The sequence below is a fragment of the Trichoderma harzianum genome (genome assembly GCF_003025095.1).
Source record: "Trichoderma harzianum CBS 226.95 unplaced genomic scaffold M431scaffold_1, whole genome shotgun sequence".
NCBI classification, from domain to species: Eukaryota; Fungi; Ascomycota; class Sordariomycetes; order Hypocreales; family Hypocreaceae; genus Trichoderma; species Trichoderma harzianum.
The window spans coordinates 2,793,255-2,815,218 of NW_020209249.1; the positions used below are offsets into that span (position 1 = coordinate 2,793,255).

Here is a 21,964-nt window from a genome sequence, read left to right on the forward strand (position 1 = left end):
AAAAAAAAAAAAAAAAAAAAAAAAAAAGAGGGTAAAAAATGAAACATACAACAGCCGGTGTTCGCTGATGGTCTCCCACTCAACTACTAATCTGCCGGTTAGTGGCTTGTCTCTGGGGGAGCAGACGAGACCCCGAATTTTCCACTACCTATGGTCGTATGTGGAGGTTNACGGACTCTATTCAACTTATATTCATACTATCATGCCTCTCCCATTTACTGCAAACCCCTGTCCTGAGTTATGTACTGTTAAGTCCAAATTCTCGACGTTTAACATGTATCCTGTGTGACTTATTCCTTCCTACCTAGCATTTCCTATAGCTACCCATGAGACCCCACATTCGAATAGATTCGTATCAGCCCAATAATGGGCATTAACAGTGAATCCTTCCGAATCGATAGCCGATGCATACACATTGAGTCTGAAGTTCCTGTGACAATCTATATCCGCTTTGCATATGCCCACTATGACCCTTGGCGCCGACTCAAATCTCTTCGAAAAGGCGATACGCTGTGTTGGTGGAGCCCCCTTCATACGCCGCCACATCCCGTTGTCAACCTGAAGTCTAGGCTGTGGCTGCTGCGCTGACTTAATCTGTGAAGCAAGCTGCTCGACTTTGTCTGATAGAGCTGCGATTTGGCTCTCCAGGCGCGAAATGACGGCATCACTGCTACCGGATGTGCCAGTACTACTGATGGTGGTAGCAGCAGTATGCCCCGTGTCAGATCCCCCTGTAGTTACTGCGCCAGCACCAAACACATTGATTGTCACCGGAGGCTGGATAAGGATGCGTTCGCTCGGGCCACGATTACCGGCATCAGAGCCTATGTCGGTGAACTGAACTGTGTCGTCTGAACTCGTGGTCGAGTAATCGTCTTGTGATGGCGATTGATCTAAGCCTAAAGGCATCTTCATAGCCCGTGTATGTTTCTCGATTTCGAAGACAGCGTATAAGAAGGTCAGCTAGGGCAGTTCCTGTTATCTTGGAGATGCAGATTGACGGTTATTTATTTGATCATTCACTAAGGCTCTGCTGTAAACGCATATGGGATGTTGGCCAAAGCGGGGTTTCCTGAGGGACATATTATCTGGCATACGATCTCGTGACCAACAGAGCGGCGCGCCTCTGTGACTGCATGTTGTTGGATGGCCTGAGATTTCCTACTCGGGAAGTCAAGGCTTCGCGAGGAAACGGCCCCTATACCCTCAAGGGTCAGCACATAAAATAGACCTTTTCCTCCTCCAAGCTTTAGTTCGAAAACTATACTATTACCTACCTACCTAACCACTAATTATTACAGACCCCATGATTGAGGCCTTTAAGTGTCGCTTTAGACTGAACTAGATCAAAACCTATAGGGCATTCTCGTATATAACACCACCTCAAGTCAGAGAAATTTACAGTTGAATTTTGCCAGGGAATGAATATAGTGGCAGTATATATGTATTAGAGTAGACGGAGTGCTGTTAAGCATAAAAAAAGAGCCAAAAAAACAACTATGGACGAACGGGGAATCGAACCCCGGACCTTTCCCAGGCGGTTAGGCAACTCGAAGGTCGCACTATGCTAAGGGAAAATTATACCACTAAACCATCCGCCCATTCGCTGATGTCTGTATATTTGCAAGTTTGATATATGAGGACTGGACAGCTGTCTTCTTGCTTTTGAGTTTTTCTGAGTTGATAATAGGGTAGGTAAGTCGACGAACGTTGGAGATCGAAAGCATAGACGGACGTGGAAATAAATTGTGCGTGAGTATTGTTCTTTCTTATCAGAGATATCAAATAAACGAAAGAATCGTCACCAGATGTGTGCCTTGTTGAGTTTGTATCTTTTGTGTTGAAATTGATTTGGTGAGTGCTGAAGTATTAAACTGCGATGCTAGACATTGAGCCTAAGGAAACATGACATGTAACCGAGATTACCTCATGACACCCAACTAGGTAGGAGGTGACTTCATTTCTCGGAACATAAAGAAATTTCCAAGTTTCTTGCCGATTTCTACACTCCGAGCTGCAACCCATCTACCCAAAAAGAAGCAGAACTCGCAGCCCGCCATGATGCCCATGTGCGCCACTGTTTGGTCCGCCGGCATTTGGCTCAGAAAAAGCAAAATCCCAAATCGAGCCTAGCCTCCGTCACAGCTTTTTAAGTTCGCAAATCAACATACAGCTTTACATGCAAAGAATTTACGGCGATTATTTTTTCTTTTTCCATTCAATTTCTTTCTTAACGCCAACTTTAGTCCCCCCCTCTCTTAACAGCTTGGTATTTCACTTCTTCTCCTTTTTATTTTTGGGTGTCTTGTATTTTCTGCATCTGTGAGGGAGTCAATGGGCTTGAAGGGTTGCTTGCGGCGCAGTGTCTTGACCCGCTTGTGACGTCTTTAGTTAAACTGCTAGCTGATCCAGATCTATCTTCCCGAGCTGGATCCGTTTTCTTCTTCTCAGCTACAGCTACTGATAGAGATTATACTCTCACTTTTCTCTCTCTTCTTCTCTATTCAGACGACGACTATTCAGGTTCACAATGAGGTTGTACCTGCTCCCCGTATCCACGCGGCGAACGCTTCTCTACGCCAACAAACTCAATGCCGCCTCCCACGACGGCAGCCTCATCGACCGCGGCGCCGCCTTCGCCGCGCGCAAGTGGGCGCAGTGGGAGAAGATGGAGCGCGGATGGCAACGCAAAGTCGTCGACTACGGCAACCATGCCTTCCGGCGCATTCCCTTTGAGGAGTGGGGGCTCAAGTCGGTGCCGCCGCTGTCGGCACGGCGCCGTGAGGACGAGCTGCGGGGCCGCGATGCCGTCCAGCTGGTGTTCCCGCCGGCTGCGATTCCGGAGCACAAGGCCGAGGGGGTGGTGCGGAGGCTGGCGACGGAGAGGCAGGCGCTGCATCGGCAGAGGCTGATATGGTGCTTTGTGGGCATGCCTATCACAGCGCCTTTAGGCTTGGTACCTCTGTAAGTTTTACTCGCAGAAGAAATAAGAGAGGAAGAGATTGAAAGGAGATGAGAGAGAGAGATGAGAGAAGAGGAGAAAGAAGAAGAAACAAGAGAAGGAAAAGAGGAAAGACATGAAGAGACAAGAGACAAGAGCAACTCCGGCTGACAAGACATAACATCATCATAGAGTCCCCAACCTCCCCTTCTTCTACCTCGTCTACCGCGCCTGGTCTCACTGGCGAGCAATCAACGGCGGCAAACACGTCCAATGGCTCCTCCAGAACAACCTCCTCCACCTCGCCCCCTCCAAAGAGCTCGACCAGCTATACACAAAGGACGGCCAGGCCCCCGCCGACGAGCCCGCCGGCAAGGAGCAGATGCTCATCACCCAGAAGCAGATCCAGGACTTTTCCGAAACCCTCGACCTGCCCGCCGTCGAGATTGAGCTCGAGAGGGCTATATGGCAGGTCGAGCGCGCGCTGGGCAAGGAGCAAGAGCAGACGGAAAAGGCACCCGAAGAAAAAGACAAGCAAGCGCCCGAGGAAAAAGACAAGCAATCATGAAAAAGAAAAGAAATGGCGAGAGAGAGAAATTTGTTAATGTTGATATGAGCCAATGAAATCAAAAATCAATGGGCGGGCGGGCTTTGATGAAAATAACACTGGGATATTTTTGGTTTTATACCTACCGGGGGAGGGGGGACGGACTATATACACGGGATTTGAATAGACTGGCGGCAGGGAGGGCGTGGTTTATATAAAATGTAACGCATCGTTTATTTTAGGGGGTTACAGCTGGACATGAGACAGTTACAGCGTCATCTTACACACCCTACTTTATATCATATATTTGCGAGAGGACTCTCCAGGTCTTTGAGCTTTATTCCCCTCTAGTTATTAGACTTGCAAATTGTATTCCACTAGGTGTTTTCAAGATTCAGAAGCAGATAAGCATGAACTAGATAAAAAGAATTGACAATTATCCACACCCTCGGCACACTCATTGCTTTCAGTACACATTATATAAAAGGTAAGTTCTTTGTTTCCCCTAATATATCAAAATTAATGTGCTGGTTGATTACGCGTAAGCAGATGTAAAAAAACGAGCGATTAGTAGTATTATAACCTCTCTCCAACGCCGGTTTCATATTAGGTTGTATCCAAACATGTCTCAATCAATCATTCAGTTCTTTACAAAAAGCCCTGTATTTGTATTTCTTTCCAAAAACGCAATATTATTATGTTTATCCAGAGGCAGCGAGGTCGGAGATAAAGGTGGCCTCTGTGAAGAGCTGACCTTCCTCAGAAATCTCCTCATCGCCAACCTTGAGTTTCAAGGTGGTCTTGGGGGCGAACTAGAGAGAGAAAAGAGAGTTAGCCTTGTAGATAGAAATAACGAGATCGGATTACAAACCTGGTAAATGTAAGGCTTGGTTCCAGCAGCAGCAGCTACAATGGTCTTGACGAATCCGGGCACCTCGGCCATGACGTCAACCCTGTCCACGCGGTCGCCAAGGGCGGCATCAATGACAGCCGTGACAGGCTTGCCGTCCGAGGTGGATGCTGACCATGAGAATTCAACCTGAGTGGGCTCGGGCCAATCGCTGGTGGCGTCCTTCTTAGAGGCCTTGTGCGTGGCCTTGTTGTTCTCGGTGCTAACGGCAATAATCTCGCCGTCCTTGACAAGGGCGCCGACATTGACGACGGTGTCGCCATAAGAAGGAGGGGTGGTGAACTCCATCATGACGGCCGTGTGGCTAGGGCCCTGGAAGCTGGCAAAGTTCCATTTTGCGGCCGCGTGATGCGGCTTCATGCCCTGCAGAGCGTAGATGTAAATGGCCTGGCCCTTGAGGTCCACTGGGCCTTCCTTGGTAGTGATGGTGCCCTCAGCTGAGCAGCGCGGCCAGAATGCATGGCGCATCGAGCCCCAAGGGTTCTTGAGATCTGTGCCATACAGCGAAGTGCCCGTCTTGCCGGCTTGGAAGCCGGGGGCAGCTCTGGTCACCTTGAGGTTGACAAGCGCCCTCTCATCGTTCATGCTCTTGATTGTGTAAGAGTTACCGTCCTCGGAGAGCTCGACAGCGCAGTCATCGGCGTAGAAGGACGTCTTGTCCTCGTTGAAGGCGACGTTGCTTAGCGGGTTCGAACACCACAGGTGCGGCTTCGCCGGATCACGGGAGAAGATCTTGGCGTTGAACTGGCAGGTAACTTTCAGGCCGCTTCAACAGGAGAAAAGTCAGCTAAAATGATATCGATATCATGGCAACGGGACGCATCATACGCAACGTTGCTGTAAATGACCTGGGCCATGGCAATGGTGCCATTCTCGGCAAAGAAGTAAAAGACTTGGTTTTCGACGCATGTCTTGTCCAGCGCCAGCCAGGTGTGGTCGGCCCTGGTCAGCTCGCTATACGGCGTGTTGGTCTCCTTTGCCTCTTGGGCAACGGCCTTGATGGCAGATGGGCCATAGATGGGCTCTTGGGTGCCGGCGACGTTGGCCAGCCTAGAGGACAGCAGCTTTCCATTAGCAATCGTCATTCGATTTTTGGCAAAACCTTGGAGGGGTGGACAAGGGAGAATGGCGGGGCTTGTGCCTTGGGGGCCCGACGGGGGGATTCTTACTGCTGCTTTGCCCAGTTGAACATGTTGGCGGGAGTATCGGATGGCGACGAGACTGGAGGATGAGAAGCGGCGGTGATGAAGGTTTGAAAGAAGAAGAGACCAAGAGATTCCAAAAGGCCAGAAGATGGAGAACTTAACTGCGTTCCCGAACGTTGCAAGGTTTAGCAGTGCGTAGTGCCACTAAATTAAGCTCCAGCGAGAACGCACGGAGTTCTGCTAGCGGTACAACTGCTATGGAGCGCCTGCGGTCGGGCACTTACAGGGCGCACACCGCTGAAGACTGGAGGGGCCGCTGTGCTAAAGCCGCGTCTATGAGGCTCCAATGACGCCGAGGAAGGCCTGTGGCTTGGGCGCTAAAGCAAAAATTGCCGGGCTGGTGGGTCGATGGCAAAGGGGTCGTGGCTTGATGGACAGCTGTTGGTATGGATGGATTTTCTGGGAGGAAGCAAGGGCGAATCGGAGGGCATTCTGGGATCAACACCGTGGTTACGAGATTCCAGAGCTTATGGGGACGACAGTACGAGTACATACGTCGAGGTGGTATGTAGCGGGCATGATGCTAAGCTTACTGTACTGTACCTATGGATTCAAGGATCAAAATCAAATGATATTTGATGGCCAGGGCAGATCGGAGCCTTAGTTCGGCCTAATAGCAGTTGGTGAGCAATCATTGGCAGCATCTCAGCATCATCGTGGAAGGAATCCGTATTGATACATGTAGTTCATTGGTAGATATGTTTGCCTCGGGTTCTATTTCCGTCGGCACTTCCAGCCCAGCGAACAGCTGGCTAAATTGCTGCCAAAACTTCCATAGCTGAGCTAGCACCAACGTCAAAAGATCCAGGGTTAGGCTGTGCTGCGATTAGATGGGCAGATAGCTGCGATACGCGTTATCGACGCCGTCCTTATCGACTAGCCGGCACAAGCTTTGCTGAATGCCATTATCAAGCTTTGTTATACACAAAAACCAATCTCGTCCATGTCATCTCTCGTTTCGGCCCATATGCCTCACGAAAATGCAACAGCAACAACAGCAACAACAAATAACAACAGCAAACCCCTCACTCTCGCTTGCCGCCGTTGGAGGGGCACTGTCAAATATGGAGCTGATCAAGTGCCAATGACATGCATCCACGACTGTCATCTGCATGCAGCGACACTCATCAGACGTACCTACATTGAGTTTGGCGATGCTACAGGCTCGACGGCGCTCTGTCTATCAGTTGTGCCCCCCCTCTCTTGACTCTTCTCCTCTTCTTCCCCCCTCTCGCCGACATGCGCGCTCTATCGTGGCACGGCTAGATATCTGGTAAAGCAGAGGATCAATCCCGGACAGACGCGGTCGTCGTGGCCGTGGCCGTGGGGTGGGACAGATCAAGATTGGGATACGCCTTCAGGCTGGAGCAATCATACATAAGGCTGCTGTTGAATCTGTTTAAATTAACCCTGCGGTTCTTCATGCCCGCCGCGGCCAATCAGCGCCCGCCATTGCCGCAGCCAGGCATCACCAGAGCCCGAACTCACGCTGAGGCCAGCGCAGCTTGGTCACTGTACAGCGCGCAGACAGCACGCAGGGCCTCTGCTTGGCAGGCTTTGCGCGCTGTATAAGTACGGGTACATGGGGCGAGGTAGCACCTTTGGTCCTAACGAGCCCCTCCCTCCCACGCGTGCCTTCCCAGGATTCTTACCACTCGTATCCGGACTTCCTCAGTTGTGTGTACCTACCACTTTACCTGTACTTTGTAAGGGGGGAACAATAATTACATCGCGATACGCCTCCAGGGCCTTTTTTCGCTCTTTCCTCTTTTCCCTTTCTTTTTTTTCCCCACGCTTTTGTGCCGCGCCTAAGCCTCAATCTCCTGCACCTCCGCCACGCCCATCGCCTCTTCCTTACATCATCATAGCGCGAGACGAAATCTGCGATCCCGCGATCTTGTGGCTGGTGCTTGTTTTCTCCTGAAAAAAAGCAACCACCCTTGAGCAAGAAAGGCACAAAAACACCCCGGCCTCGATCACCACTTTCACGCTGGCGACCATTCGACTTCGCATATTGCCTTGCTGGCCCTTGTCTGCGCTCCTGCAAGCCCTCCCGAATCCCTAGCCATGATGGAAGAAGCACAAGTCCTGCCGCCACCACCGATCGAGCCCATCTCTCGACCAAGCTCGACGTCTACTTCTGCATCTGCCAATGTGCAGCAACTGCCTGGCATTGCCTCCCTTGCAGCAAGCAACGCGACAGCTGAAGCTCCACAACAAAGGTACTGCGCCTGCATTCGAATTTGAAACCGTACAATGCCTTCTCTTGTTGTTCCTTGGCGCAAGATGGGTCGTGGCGAGATTGGCATCTCGAGCTCTTGGATTGTAGTGTTCTTTTGGCACTGACTCTTCGCGTCTACTAGGCCACCTCCAATTCCTCAGAACCAGATGTATCATGGCGTTTCTCCCGCTGCTACTAGCGGTGGCACGAACGGCAACATGGTAAGTCTGTGTTTTCCTTCATTTATATCTTCGTCTTCCCTTGTTTTTTTCCCTTGTTCGAAATGCCGCCGCCCTGTTGCGCCTCCAACACCAAAACTGCCGATCCGACAGCGGGCCAATCGGAGCCGGCATATTCCAACTTTTACATCTTATCTCATATCATTATCGCAATCACGTGTGTTATCGCAAGAATCTTCACCCCTAGGCCCAAACAGGCAATTCCCACCCACCCACGTCGGTGCGTGCCCGGTTTATCTTGGCCTTATCGGTCGACCGGGGCCCAAAGTTTTTTTTCTCTGTTCCGTCATCCTTATCGATGATGATAATATCTATCGGCCTTTCTCCCTAATCGATTCCCTAATCGCATCCCCCATCACCCAGTGCTAGCCGACAAAATGATGGCAACTAATGGATCAACGCAGCCCGTCTGCCAAAACTGCGGAACGTCGACAACGCCGTTATGGCGACGCGACGAGTTTGGATCCGTCCTGTGCAATGCGTGCGGACTTTTCCTGAAGCTGCATGGACGACCCCGGCCGATATCTCTCAAGACGGACGTTATCAAGAGCCGAAATCGCGTAAAGACGATGCGCCCTGATCTTGCTCCGAAGCGAAAGGTTGGTAACACGTTCAAAGCACGCTGCGCATGGCCCCTTTTGCTAACCACGATGCCTAAAATATAGCAGCAACACGGATTTCCCCTCGCGACGGATCCCAACAGCGCCGAGAGCACTGCAGCGCAGGCTATTCGCCGAGCGCAAAAGGCCAATGGTGAGGGCCCGGACTCGCCAATCTCCCGAACCGGAACTCCCTCAATGTATAACCATTCACTGCCCGCTTTCATGGTGGATGATCCGTCCCAGGGAGGCGTTGCCGGCTTCAATGGCGGAGAGGGGCGCGCTGGCTCACCCATGAATGGAGATCGCGGACTTGAATCTCCTCAGACGCAAGAGCAACTCATTGCAAACAATTCCAGCTTGAAGACAAGAGTCAGAGAGCTTGAATTCATAAACGAACTGTTCCGCGGTCGCCTGAGCCAGCTTGAGCAGCAAGAGGCGGCAGCCTCCGCAGCGCTCAGGGGCCAAGAAGTCGCCGGTGTTGAGCACACCCAACTGCGAGCCCAGTTGGATGCCAGCAAGGAGATGGAAAACCAACTCCGCATTCAGCTGGAAGATAGCCATCGGAGAGAGAACAACCTCAAACGACGCCTCGATGAACTGGAGCTTGAGCTGAGAGCCACCAAAGAGGCTCTGAATGAAGCGGACTCGCGACCCTATAAAAAGGCTCGTATCATTGACTCTGAAGAGGCTGTCAAGGCAGAAGCGGCTGATGCTCTGGCCGCGGTCGCCGTCGCCGTCGCCCCTGAGTTGATGGTTGATGCCCACATGGCGGAGGTAGCTGCTGAAGAGCCTGTTACCGAAGCCATTGAGGCACCAACTGGTGCTCCTGTTGATAGCGCTGTTGAGCCATCATCAGAAGCCACTATTGAACAGCCTACAGAACTGGCTACGAAGGAGGCTACCGGAGAAGCAGTTGAGACAGCTGCAGAGCCGGTCACAGAAGCAACCGAAGAGCCATCTGTAGAACCAACTGCAGACACAGCTGCCGAAGTGGCTATCGAGACTGCTACCGAGCCTTCCGCTGAAGCAGAAGTAGAGCAAGCTCCAGAGACATCTGAGCCTGCTATAACGGAAGCTAATGATGCTGCTCCCGAGTTGGAGGGTGCTGCCCCCCCCGCAGAAGTCGTTGCGTGATTGCATTTTCGACAACCACCACCGCATACTCGCCAACGCAATAATCTTTTCTCCCCTTTGCCCTAGGACGCGGCAATGACGGATGCACTGTGAATGTTGACAAAACCTGCTCAATCTAATACCCTTTGTACGAAACTTCAATTTGATGCCAACTGCGACGCACGCATCGACCGCATCAAGCCTACCCATTCTTTTCGAGGAACCGAAACGACGAAAACAAAAGTCTTGGCGTTTTACGGTAATCTTTTTTGTTATTCCCTATTTTCATTGTGCTTTTATACTCCCTTTCCGCACTACTTTTAATTAGATGACCCGGGATGGCTTTAATGTGGACGAAAATGGTTGGTGAGTGTTGGAGATGGTTGAGCAATCGATACCCTCGTTTTGACTTCAACGCGGCTGCACTGGAATGCAGCCCGCAGGATGAAGTCGCAGATAGTCAGTCAGAGGAAGAGGAGCAAGAAGCCTCAGGGCGTCTAGAAAAGGAAAAAAAAGAGGCGGGGCCAGTGTCACACACAAACAAAAAGTTGACTGTGCTGTTCCCAACGAAAATATATTTAGAGCCATTTTTGCGCTTCGCTGCCCACCTTATGCCGTATTTCGTCTGCCCGTGTTTGCTTATGTGGTGTCTGTCTGTGCTCCGGATCGATCTTAAAAGAGATGCTCCACATGCTGCACTACCCTTTAGCTTGATCTAAGTTGATGATTGCCTACAATTTAGCAGCAGCTAATCTAGAGAGCTCGGTGCGCTAAGATATCCGGACTGATATCAGATATGAATGTCAAGGCCTCCAAAGCTCTCAACATGGGTGAGAAAGGATGAAGTGCAGTGAATTGGGTCTGTTAGTCACGTGCCCCATCTCGGGACTTAACCATGGCAACTCAACCAACAACAACAGCAACCCCCCAAGTTTCAACAGGCGCGCAGAAGCAAGCTTGTTTTTTCTTTCTGGAAAACGTATCTTGCGACTGTTTACAAGCTTTTTGTGTTTGAATTTCAAGTGTTTTCATCTCCATTTTGTGCAATAAGCCATTCCTCCATCTCGACCATCATGCCTCCAACCATTCCGAACCGTGGAGGACCAAGCTCGAGCCAGGCGGGCCACAGGCAATTAGGAGGCAAGACGATTGGCACCGGCGTCAAGCGCCACAGGTAAATAGCATCCTTCTTTTCCGATTGATTATGTCTATGTGAGAGTATGGAAAGAGACGAGGCTAACGCGGCTATGCCTTGGTAACAGAAAAATTCTCAGAGATTCTATCCATGGCGTCAGTATGTTCTTTCCATCTCATATTTCTCCCTCCCTCCCTCCTCGTTCATTCTCTTCTGCGTTTGGAAAGATGACTTAGATTGCTAACCTGAGACTGTAGCCAAGCCTGCTATCCGGTAAGTGAAGTCGGAGTTATTCCATGAGGAAGACATGGATAGGAGTGTGAACCTAAGACCGATGGACGAAAGCTACTTTTGCTAACCACTGCTTTTCGATTACGTTGTACAGGCGATTGGCTCGACGTGGAGGAGTAAAGCGCATTTCTGCGCTGGTCTATGAAGAGACTAGAGTTGCTTTGAAGGCGTTTCTTGAAGGGGTGAGTCACCCAAATCCGAGTATCATACCCCTCTCTGTCTCCTTTTTACTAATATGCGCTTTCTTTTTTTCTAGGTTCTTCGCGACGTTGTTACATATGTTGACTACCGGCGAGCAAAGACGGTTACCTTGGAAGATGTATGGCCTTGATCCTCCCTATTCTTTGCAACAACCGTCTAAAAAAGGAAGAAGCCAGACTGACCCATGTGACTTTGCAGGTACTTCACAGTCTCAAACGTAGAGGAAGAACGCTCTATTACTTCAGCAAGGATGATGCCTGGAATGAACCCAAGAGCCACCGTACAAAGGTGGCCAGAAGACTGCCCTATAAGGCGGATCGAATCAGCTCGCCATGATCCAGGATGATACGGCACTTACTTGTTCTGTTGTTTGTATTGTGATTTTCTTTGATTTGGTCATGCAGTCAGCAACCTGGGGCATTTAGCAAGTTTAGAGGCAATGTGCTTTGAGTGTTTATTTGAGACAGTGATGATACTGATAGTCTTGACTTTGTTTATATGTATGAGAATTGATGAGAAGTACGAAGGCACTTCATTTCTGCGCTAGTATAAATCCTGAATATGGACGAGCATTAATGTATATGAAAGCAAATAATAGCCACGCATCGCAAAAGACAGGATGAAAAATCATATGGGGTATCTCAAATGAAGGAATTCTCGCAGCAAATCCAAAAAAAATCCTGGGTCCACTTATGGGCACCTTAAGATCAAGCTCCTCCAGGGAACGCTGATATCCATTACCACTTCTTTCTCTTGCTCGACTCCCACTCCTCCAACGCCTTCTCCAACGCCTTAGCCGCACGTATCTCGCCTCTACGAAACGCTCCGTTGAACATGGCCGGCAGTAGCATGGTGCTGTTAGCATGCTCCTGCGCGAAGCCCACCTCGGCATCCTTTCCGCAGCGGTCCTTGACAATGCGAATGGCGCCGTCGAGGAGGTCTCGGCCGATGCCCTTACCGCGATACCGGAGGCGTGTGGTCCATGCCCGGATGACACCTTTGCCTCCCCGGAAGCTCACGCTCCTGCTCCTGTTCCTGCGCTTGCTGCCCCCTGATGTAAGAGAGGAAAAGCGAGGCTCCAGCCTGAGGACCAGGACTCCAATCAGAGCACCGCCGTAGCGTGCGCCGATGAGGAGATCGCCTTCGATGCTGTTGGACCCCTCGAGCCATGACCAACGCAGATTCTCAGCTAGGTTTACGTAGCCGTCTGTGAAGTAGCGTATCGCAGTGAGGTAGGTCATGGTTACACCGCATGATAGCAGGAGAGCCATGCTGGGATCCTCGGTTGAGGGAACATAAGACCAGCGATAGATGCCGACCCATGCCATGAACAGGACGCTCATGCACAAGGGATGAAAGACCATGGAGTGAGCAGCCCGCTGTTTCATCTGCGCTATCGAGTCGGCAATGAGATTCAGGCCGGCGACTTTGTCATCGTAGGTGAGCAGCGGTTCCAGGGACAGAGGAGGAACATCATCGAGAGAGTCGAGAGGAGCCGCGGCGTTGGCGCCAGTATAGGAGTGAGAATCTGAGAAGGACGTCGAGGAGCTTAGAGGCGAAGGAGATGGTGGGATGGGAAACTGGTGATGCGAATAAGGCTCGAGGTATGGCGTTGGCGCATGAGAGGAAACAGGCGACGACGGTGAGGTTGCGCTGAGAGCAAGATTTGCTCGTAGAAATGTGAAGAAGGCTGTTCAAGTTAGTAAGAAGCTTGATGAGAAATGTTTGGTTTTAGTGTGTTAGTAGAGCTACTGCTTGGAGCTCGGAGCTACACTATGGGAAGATGACAAAGATGGTGGGGGAGATGGATAGAGAAAATTTTGAGCAATTTGAGCTCAAGGTAAAAGGTGTAGGCGCGGGGAATTCTCATTTTCTGATATACCGCAAGAAAAAATGAAGATGAAAGAGGAAATGATGAAATGAAAATAAAGAGAGAGATAAAAAAAAGTCTTACCAGCACTGGTTCTCAAGCCCTGCACAACATTAATTCTGTCTACCACAGAGACTGGCCCATAGTTTGCGAGATCCAGCTCGCGCACACCCACGAGGCGTTGAGCTTCCTCCATGGTGTCATGCAGTGGTATCTTCCCACCTCCCTAATCCAGGATAACGCCCAGCCTCTTGGGTACTCAAGTGAGATAAACAACGGCGGAGGGACGGTGCCCTCGGGGAAAATAATTTAGAATATTAACCGCGGTAAAGGGTCCTACAGAAGCGCGGGAGCCTTTCTGATTTAGCCGCAGCCTGGCGACCCAAAGAGTAAGGAGGAGAAAATAAAGCTTTATGCAAGCAGGAGAGCAATAAGATAAGGAACGATAAACGAAGAGGAAGAAGAAGAGGAAGAAGATAAAGATAAAGATTTATGGAGATTATAGCTGGAGAACTGGGGCTCCAGGCCTCAAGGATTCCGGAGAGGTGTGAGCGAGTAATTTCTCAATGTCTCGTGTAATAATGGGTATAAATCAGCAGCAGCAAACAGACGGCGCACAGGATGTGGCGGGCGCCTATGCCGGGCAGCGCATGCAATATGTATGTCGACAAACAAAGTGATACAAGGGGATGGATAAGGTTAATGGCAAAACTGTCCGTTTCAGAATCCCCAAACGGTGTAAGAGACGGCTGGTGAAGCGAGCAGAGGAGTCAAGAGTCAGTATGGGAAGAAGCTGAGGAAGAAGAGCACGAGCCGGAAGGGGGCCTGGAGGGATAGATAAAAGAACAGGCCGTTTTCTAATCTGCAAGATCTGCATCATTTACTCCGGACACTAGAAAGGGACGGCTGTCAAGCCCATCGACCTACCTAGTACGAGTATAGCAGCACCTAGCAAGTGGGAAGCAAGTGGGAGGCAGAGTTATCGACGAACCAACACTCGGCATTTTCGCTCATGTAAGAGAGCAAAACCTTGCACATACTGTACAGTACGCAGCCAGGCCCAAAACCAAGCGAGGGCCAGGCGAGGCGAGGCGAGACAGACAAGGCCCCTGGCCCTCTTTGGCTCCATGTATGTAGCTGCTCCCCTGGCAATACCTGCTCACTAGCAGCCATTTACACAAAAGCATCGAGTACCGAGGACAAAAACAGCATAAAAAAAGTATCAAGACGAAGCGGCTTTTCCCGTTGAAATTTCCGCGTGTTGATAGTGCGATGTAAAAGCGGGCGGTGGCTGACCATCGACCATCTTGGACCTCTCTAGAGCTTCTCTCACCTCCACTTGAGCGTTGTCAGTCAAGGCCAGCTGAAGAGCTGTAGCGTCGTGAGGTCTTTGGCTAACATTATTAGCTAGCTGGGACCTTGAAGAAAATGTTCACTTGACCAGGTTGCTAGCAACAAGTGACGGCCAGGCGTGTGTGAGGTGGTGGGGAAGAGGAGAAGCCAGCTTTCTAGGGAGAAAGTGGAGGTTTTGCTTTTCCTTTTTTTTTTGTGGACGATCAAACAGCGGGCAAATGCAAAAATGCAGCAGCGGCGGCAGCACCTGCAGCATCAGCAACGACGCCCAACATGGCCCTTCCATTTTGATTTCATTGTAAACCTAGCAGGAGTACGTACCGGCCAACTCAAATCCAACTCCATTTCTTCATCTCTTGCTTGCTTGCTTGCTTGCTTGCTTCTACTCTCACATGTCATGCCATTCCATCGCCTTTTCTTCTCAGTCCATCTCGTGCTCCCACAAACCGAACGGAACCCCATCAAGCTAAAACAGCCCTTGCTTGGACAAAGCTCAAACAAACCTGGGGTTTCAAAACCGACCATCTCTCTCCACCTTGAACCCAAGCAGGCTAGCGATTTCCCAAGCGCCACAACTCTCTCGACAACGGTCTGGGCCTCCCCCGGTTGGCCAGTCTAAGCTGGAGGGCACGCGATAAGACGGACAAGGGAGCAAGTCATCCAATAGACGAGACGAGGCGTCAACCAACAGCGACGCCACCGTTATAAGCTGCTCCCCTCGATTGGCTTTTGACGTTCCGCATGAGCAGCAGACGCACGCGGGCTCAGGGAAGGGCTGCCAAGCAAACACGGCTATCGGGGTCCAAATTGCGCAAATACGGCTACGGATTGAGCGATGGAGATGAAGCAAACCGCCGGATGGATTCGGCGTCCCGTCGCGCATGATACAGGCCGTTACTCTGCTCTAGCTCTAGCATCAAGCATGCTTGCTACTGTATACCTTACATGCATGCAGCTGTGAATGAGGAGCGGGCGTCGTTTCATTCTCTTCCCGTTTGCATTATCGGCGTGCATCTACTGAGACGGAGCAAATCACCTTTCACGCTTTTATCCTGGAGCCAGCCATGCCGATGTGCAGGTCTGAAGGATCATATCGGCCTCAACCCCTCCTCTCTTGCTTCATGGATGCTACTATTACGACTTTGTTGCCTGGGCTCTATCAGTCCACAAGATCACAAAAGATAACCAAACCGAGCGAATCAGCAAACGGTCCGCGCACTCACCAAGCATAATTCGATATATCACATCCACCACATGCCCTGTCCCGGGAGCGTGGTTTGCGCGGGTAGTAATCAATCACTAATACCACTACTACCTCTCTATCACCGCTAGCACCCATACTGTGCTGCAGTAGTTCTTTGGCTTGACAGACGGCTGCCAGTGTGATACGATATGTGCCCAAAACGCGGCAACATCACCACCTCCGATCAGGGTCAGCCATCGCTCAATCTTTCGGTAACACGGCCTCTTAAGCTATCAAGCTAGCATCGACCCTCTTCCCTTGGCGACATTTCTTTTGGAGGGGTTGTCGTCTCCCAACGGAAGAACAAGGGTTATCCGATCCACTGCTGACGTACAGAGCGTACGCGTCCGAACTCTCAGTGCCGACTATTTACGTATTTGAGCAGTTGAGACCGCTCCGTTTTCTTGCCAAGGCGGTTTTAACGGAATGTCGTGATGATATTTGAGCAAGATTTCGAGACAAACCGGCCGTGTGAGCCGGTAGGGCGCACAAGAGATTATTAACAAGGCTTTAGGGTTCGTTGAGTATTACGAGTGCTCGTATGCATGTAGCGCGTCGGCGCTCGTCAAACCCCCAGTGACAAGAGATTTACAGCTTGCTTTCAATGGCCGAGTGCCCTGTCGATACGTCAGAGATCTCCAGCATGCCGGTAGCATTAATCGCAGAGCCTAGTGGGGTTTCGCTCACACATGCCCGTTACTGTTCAAGGGATCCATCCACTCAACAGGGTAGCATTCTCCTCTCCCCCGCTCCCCAGAGTTGGACATTTATCTCTCTGATCTTGTATGGAGTACGCAGTGCATGCCGTTGAAGTCGTACATGTTTTCTCTGATGACGAATCACGACTTCGGCTGTGGTGAAATATGATCTAACTTGCAAAACGAAATGATTGTTGCTTTAGTTGTCGAGTAGGTCGGACAGCTGCTTCGCACTATCGTGAGACGACGCGAGGAGTCGTTAGCGTCCTGTCAGTGAACCTGTTAAGCTTTACTCATTTTGGGCCCTGGGAAAGGATGATCATCTCCTCCTGGAAACGCATTGCAGCAGAGACTCTTTGAGCTAGATATCTGTGCGAGTATGCCCGCGTTCTTGGTCCCTGCAACTGGCGTCTATGAGGAGAAAGAGGGAATAAAAACGCCAAGATTGACTATGGGCAAGATCTTTGACTGTACCTTGACTTATTATAGCCATCTCACCCGAACAATCTTCGGGAGGCTCATCCTGCTACTCCTTTTTTCGACTAGGTGAACCATGAGTCAGTTGGAGTGTTTGTGAGATGCTTTGAGCGCCGCTATGGCGTCTAGCTGACCGCGTTGATTCTCGGCTAAACTGACATCAAAAGCAAAATATCGCTAGGGGATTCCAATATTCAGCTAGGCCAAGATGCGAACACGACGATATGATATCCGAAAGATGAGCAGGCCGAAAAGGAAGGAGAGATGTCAGGCTTCGCGAATAATGTCTAATCGCATTCGCCAAAGCCCGGCACGCGACGGAATTAGCAGAGTGTCTGTACAAGTCGTAATCGCCGACTCCCATGCTATGTATCGCTGCCCCCACGCACAGCGAAAAATAAAGCCCATTGCCTAAAGCCGAAGAGTCTAGGGACCGCTTCCGCGGAAGGATGAATGACAGCCTATTAGTTGCTTACTTTGCAATCAATGCCAAACAACAAGGACAAGGCGCATCTTAGCACATCAATTGCCGAGGAAGGGCGCGCCAGACCGGTAGCATGATGACCGATCTGGGTAATCGGGCCCTTTGGCTTAAATTAGTATGTATCTACGGACGCATGAGTACATGATTCACAGGAATTCGACGTTGTATAAGAGTAGCGGGCAGCATTTCGGACGGAACAGCATAGTTTTTCCCTTTCTCTTTCTTATTCTTGATTCAAATTGGATCCCGTTGCTTGATTCCAGCCCTATTGAATTCGCTCCTCAGCCGCGCCAGCCATGAAGATAACGGCGGTATGTAAGCATCTTAGCCGGACAGGGCAGTCCACGATTTTAAGGTTGCTGACGACTCCTCTCTTACCCCAGATTTGGGTCTATCCTATCAAGGCCCTCCGCGGCATCCCGCTCCACAATGCTCATCTTGGCCCCCAGGGGGTCAAGTATGACAGACGCTTCATGCTCTTCAAAGTCGGCGACGACGGGGAGCTGGCCAAGATCCAGCTTGACCGGTACCCCGAGTGCAGCCGCTTCACCCAGGAGATTGTTGACGATGAGATTCATGTGCGATATCAGCCCCCGAGAGATCCGCTGGTGCCGCCGCGTCCGGAACAGAGCGTCGTCCTCCGCGTGCCTCTGAACCCTGACGTCTCGGGTCTCGACCGGCAGGTCATCAACCTTCACCAGGCCATGGTTGACGCTTATCGAATGGGGGCATATTTCGACGAGTGGTTCACAGCCTGCTTCGGCTTCCAGACTATCCTTTGCTACATCGGTGACGAGCGTCGCCCTGTTTTTGGCACCTTCTCACCTAGAGCTCAGCCCGCTGTCTCTGCTGCGCCTCCCGCCAAACAGGGCTGGCTTCCTTATCTATCTAGTTTCGTATGGGGAGATCAATGCCAACAGCAGCAACCCGAGGCGGACTGGCTGGCCTTTTCAGATATGGCTGCCTACCTCGTCGTGACCGAAAAGTCACTCGGCAACGTCAACGCCCGCCTCTCCAGCGGTCCCGTGGATATCGTCAAGTTCCGCCCCAACATCGTCGTTGACGGCGAGGGCGAGGGTGAGTTCGAAGAAGATTTCTGGGCTGAGTTATCCTTCGGCGGCCGCCCTACCCTAGCCATGACGAAGCTGTGTAACCGTTGTACTTCCCTCAACGTCGATTATGACACGGGGCGGTTCGGTGAAGGCGAGAAGGGCATGCTCTTGAAGAAGCTCATGTCGGATCGACGGGTCGATGCAGGGTCCAAGTGGACGCCCGTCTTTGGCAAGTATGCGTTCTTGGTTGATGGCCTGGACGGAGTTGACATATCAGTTGGAGATGAGGTGGCTGTGACGAAGAGGACGAGCGAGAGGCCAGTGTGGGATTGGCCGTACAAGGATAAGACGATTGCTCGCTACTACCGATATGCGTAGATCATTTCTCGGAGGTTGCCTCTTTTTTCAATGCGAGTAGCACTGCTACTCTCTAGCCGCTCAGCCAAAACCTGCCTTTGTCCAATCTTGCCTCGATTTGAAGTAAGCAAGAAAAGCAAGCAAACTATTGCATCCGTCTACCCATATGACCTGCCCGTCACAAGGGTATTGTTGTTACATCACCCGCCCAATACGGGGAGATCCCATTGTTGCCGCACATGGCACAGAATCAGATCGCCTCGCACGGCAAATCTTGTATCACAGCCTTTTTTTTTTTTTTTTTTTTTTTTTTTTTTTTTTTTTTTTGCCTCCTTTTCGGTCTTCCCGCGGGAGGAGTACCAACGTTGTGTTTCACAGTAGACGCAAATCCATAGAAACAGGAAATCAAGGATAGATTGAATCTCAGACTTTTCTCCCAATGAGAATAAAGTTCTAGTCAACTTCGTTTTCTCTGTTGCTTTTTTAATGTAAACGAACCTCTCGGTTTCTTTTTCTTCTTCTCTATGAAAGGAGAGGCATTTCTCCCCTCTATTTCGCTTGTTTTCCTCAAACTAGTAGATTGCCAGTAACAAACTGAGATTAAGTGTAGCAATGGAACACGTACAGAGTAGTTTCTGTCTCCTTGCTGATGGTAGCGTAGTATAACACAGATTAATCTTTATAAAAAGAAAGACTATCTCGTAGATCCTTGTCAAAGACAAAGCCAAATCAGCGGGCTGTACCAATTTTTAGGGAACCGTGAAACTGAATCGCATCCAGACCTGCGAGCCCTACTACTGTTCAACCGTTGATCTGTACGAGTATCACTACGAAGGAATTATAGAGAATCGTATGACAAGTGGTGTGTTAAGTGTAATCATTGTGTCCCATGTCTATTTACTATCTATGAAGTCATGCTCACGTCTCCAGATTGGAGTTTCCTTGCCTTACGACAAACCAGTCTATCCGTGGGGTTACTCATACGTTGAAATAGCCCCGTTCCATCCATCTAAATCTCAAATTGCGCCGGTCAACGGTCATGAGAGAACGGCACTGACCCAAGTGACAAAAAGCTAACCCCAAACCCCAGGTCCTTCAACCAAAAAGCAAAGACCAACCATGGTCCCAAAATATCAAGACTCCAACACACCAAAACCAGAGGGTGAAAAGGGCCAAAAGGGAGATGAACAGATGAAATAGCAAGTCTGGTGACCAAGACAAAGCAGGGCAGCCGGCTATTGCAGCGCAAAGCGCAGCACCTTGTCAGACAAAACCCTGATCATGAACGGAAGGCCAAAGCTCCGCCCAGCACCTTGTCTTAGCCCTTGTCCTTTCCAAACGGAATAGGGTAAACGGGAAATACGAGGGCGAAGTAAGTCGCCGGTGAGCATGATGAGGACGAAGGCTGCCAGGTTGCGGCCACCACACACCTCCCCGCTTCCGATTCTAGAGTCGCCGAATCCCGTCTTGATGCCCTGGAGAGCCATCTCATAGGTCCAAGTTGTGTCCACTAGCAGAGTAACATCCGGAGCAGGGGTCCTTGTACCAGCTTATGGGGCGCGTCGCCAAAAAGGGAGCTGCCCACGTGGGACTTGCAGTTCCAACTGCATGGAAGTTTGTAAACGATGAACATGACCGGGGGCAAACACCGCTGCTTCTGCAGATAATACTGCAGGCAAAACCAATTCTGGCATTGTGGCCGTACAGCTATTTGCAGTTGTCAATCGGTTTGCACAAAGGGCAAAAATAGGGATGCTGCTGAGTAAGATGTGCAGTTATAAAGCAAAACAAAGGAAAAAAGTTGTCAAAGATGGTCATGATTCGTCGAGGCCGTATCAGTTAAAGTGTTGTTAGGGAGCGAGTGGCTCGCCAAGGGTGAATTTGTCGTCGTAATAAGGGTAGTGGGCCGCATTCAAGATGGAATGAACATCATGAATAGCGACGGCGGCATCATCAACCAACCAGGATTGACCGAGGAGAAAGAGAATCCCCCCAGATGGCCTGCCATGAAAATGGTCAATCCGGTAGTTGTTGTCGATATCAGCCTTTGCTGATTAACTAGCTTAGGCTGCCTGGGTGCATGGGCGGCAAAGATGAAGCTTGCAGTATGTGCATTCGTAGATGGCCCAGTGAGGTCCCGACCGGCAATGCTGGCAAACCCACTGAACGAGAGTATTGTCAGACTTGATCATGACAAAAGAGTGAGCGCAAGAGACTGCCATTGTCATTGGGTTTGCGGTTGATGGTCGGCTTAGCAGAGCCTTGTGATTGAGTCAGGAGGAGTTGGTTGGCTATCAGAGATGAAGTCTCTGAAAGAGATAGATTCTTTGACTGATTCTATCAAAGAACAATAAGAATTCAGACAGTGTGAAGCCAAGCAACTTTGACTCAAGGCGGCTGATGCAAATAGATGATGTAGTAGATAGAGCCTTGGTATGGATGTCAGACTGTGGCGGCTTACAAGAGATGAACGTGTCTCTTTAAGTTTTCAACGGTGGAGAGTTTCTTAAAAGATAAAAGCTTGTTAGAGATGAAGAAGAGGCTTTGAGTGAACAATGGGTGAACAATGTGTGAACAATCAAGGTGTTTTATAGAGGTGAATGGTTGAGTGTTGATGGCTGTGAACGATAGACCAGAGGGCTGCGAATAGCAACCTTATATGTAGCAGTATCGGCGTACTGAGCTCGGCAACCAGTTCTACCCGCGTTTGTCAAAAAAGCTCCTAGTAGTAGCTCCTCTTTCAAACACTACTACTGGGCTTTCAGGGATATTACATACGCTGGGAGGCAGGGGACGTGAAAGCAGGGGGAGGGTTCGATAAGCCGGGCGTCGCCTGTCAAAATCTGGAGCGTATGACGATGTAAAGCTAAACATCCGTGCCCGACGATTGCGACTAAGTGACGAAACAGCCTGGCCGGGGTATATCAACAAAAATAGAACAAACCAACAAGGCGTTTGTTTGATCCTCGCCGGGAAGAAAACGGGGATGCGGGAGCGGGTGCCGACAGAGATGTAACACCGGAGC

General features: G+C 50.4%; 9 protein-coding genes and 1 non-coding gene across 10 annotated transcripts; 5 read left to right on the forward strand and 5 right to left on the reverse strand.

Annotated features, from left to right (window-relative positions):
• Positions 1-88: 88 nt before the first annotated feature.
• M431DRAFT_12693 (hypothetical protein) lies at positions 89-1,318 on the reverse strand. The gene is made up of 2 exons (XM_024912308.1): positions 1,282-1,318; positions 89-1,198 (listed from the first exon to the last, which is right to left on the reverse strand). Exon 2 carries the CDS (start codon positions 913-915, stop codon positions 301-303), a length of 615 nt encoding a protein of 204 aa, XP_024780540.1. The 5' UTR covers positions 916-1,198; positions 1,282-1,318; the 3' UTR covers positions 89-300.
• Positions 1,319-1,500: 182 nt separating this feature from the next.
• On the reverse strand, positions 1,501-1,601 carry M431DRAFT_t13. Its single transcript has one exon. It is a non-coding gene; the product is annotated as a tRNA-Ala (tRNA).
• Positions 1,602-2,342: 741 nt separating this feature from the next.
• M431DRAFT_198672 (hypothetical protein) lies at positions 2,343-3,894 on the forward strand. Its single transcript, XM_024913296.1, has 2 exons — positions 2,343-2,964; positions 3,134-3,894. The coding sequence occupies exons 1-2, from the start codon at positions 2,531-2,533 to the stop codon at positions 3,507-3,509; spliced, it is 810 nt and encodes a 269-aa protein (XP_024780541.1). The 5' UTR covers positions 2,343-2,530; the 3' UTR covers positions 3,510-3,894.
• Positions 3,895-3,932: 38 nt separating this feature from the next.
• On the reverse strand, positions 3,933-5,739 carry M431DRAFT_198657 (hypothetical protein). The gene is made up of 4 exons (XM_024913295.1): positions 5,568-5,739; positions 5,227-5,448; positions 4,360-5,164; positions 3,933-4,300 (listed from the first exon to the last, which is right to left on the reverse strand). The coding sequence occupies exons 1-4, from the start codon at positions 5,588-5,590 to the stop codon at positions 4,190-4,192; spliced, it is 1,161 nt and encodes a 386-aa protein (XP_024780542.1). The 5' UTR covers positions 5,591-5,739; the 3' UTR covers positions 3,933-4,189.
• On the forward strand, positions 5,726-6,413 carry M431DRAFT_198725 (hypothetical protein). The gene is made up of 2 exons (XM_024913297.1): positions 5,726-6,226; positions 6,300-6,413. Exon 1 carries the CDS (start codon positions 5,890-5,892, stop codon positions 6,205-6,207), a length of 318 nt encoding a protein of 105 aa, XP_024780543.1. The 5' UTR covers positions 5,726-5,889; the 3' UTR covers positions 6,208-6,226; positions 6,300-6,413.
• A 2,030-nt stretch (positions 6,414-8,443) lies between these two features.
• On the forward strand, positions 8,444-9,799 carry M431DRAFT_70872 (hypothetical protein; the record flags this gene model as incomplete). Its single annotated transcript, XM_024921831.1, has 2 exons — positions 8,444-8,662; positions 8,729-9,799. The coding sequence occupies 2 exons, from the start codon at positions 8,444-8,446 to the stop codon at positions 9,797-9,799; spliced, it is 1,290 nt and encodes a 429-aa protein (XP_024780544.1).
• Positions 9,800-10,851: 1,052 nt separating this feature from the next.
• M431DRAFT_844 (hypothetical protein) lies at positions 10,852-11,741 on the forward strand (the record flags this gene model as incomplete). Its single annotated transcript, XM_024923425.1, has 6 exons — positions 10,852-10,952; positions 11,041-11,072; positions 11,171-11,186; positions 11,299-11,386; positions 11,461-11,523; positions 11,604-11,741. The coding sequence occupies 6 exons, from the start codon at positions 10,852-10,854 to the stop codon at positions 11,739-11,741; spliced, it is 438 nt and encodes a 145-aa protein (XP_024780545.1).
• Positions 11,742-12,142: 401 nt separating this feature from the next.
• On the reverse strand, positions 12,143-13,471 carry M431DRAFT_71989 (hypothetical protein; the record flags this gene model as incomplete). Its single annotated transcript, XM_024921975.1, has 2 exons — positions 12,143-13,095; positions 13,360-13,471. 2 exons carry the CDS (start codon positions 13,469-13,471, stop codon positions 12,143-12,145), a joined length of 1,065 nt encoding a protein of 354 aa, XP_024780546.1.
• A 4,355-nt stretch (positions 13,472-17,826) lies between these two features.
• On the forward strand, positions 17,827-18,960 carry M431DRAFT_489656 (hypothetical protein; the record flags this gene model as incomplete). Its single annotated transcript, XM_024916708.1, has 2 exons — positions 17,827-17,841; positions 17,914-18,960. 2 exons carry the CDS (start codon positions 17,827-17,829, stop codon positions 18,958-18,960), a joined length of 1,062 nt encoding a protein of 353 aa, XP_024780547.1.
• A 1,754-nt stretch (positions 18,961-20,714) lies between these two features.
• Positions 20,715-21,600, reverse strand: M431DRAFT_198843 (hypothetical protein). Its single transcript, XM_024913299.1, has one exon. The coding sequence runs from the start codon at positions 21,165-21,167 to the stop codon at positions 21,003-21,005; it is 165 nt and encodes a 54-aa protein (XP_024780548.1). The 5' UTR covers positions 21,168-21,600; the 3' UTR covers positions 20,715-21,002.
• Between the last annotated feature and the right edge of the window lie 364 nt (positions 21,601-21,964).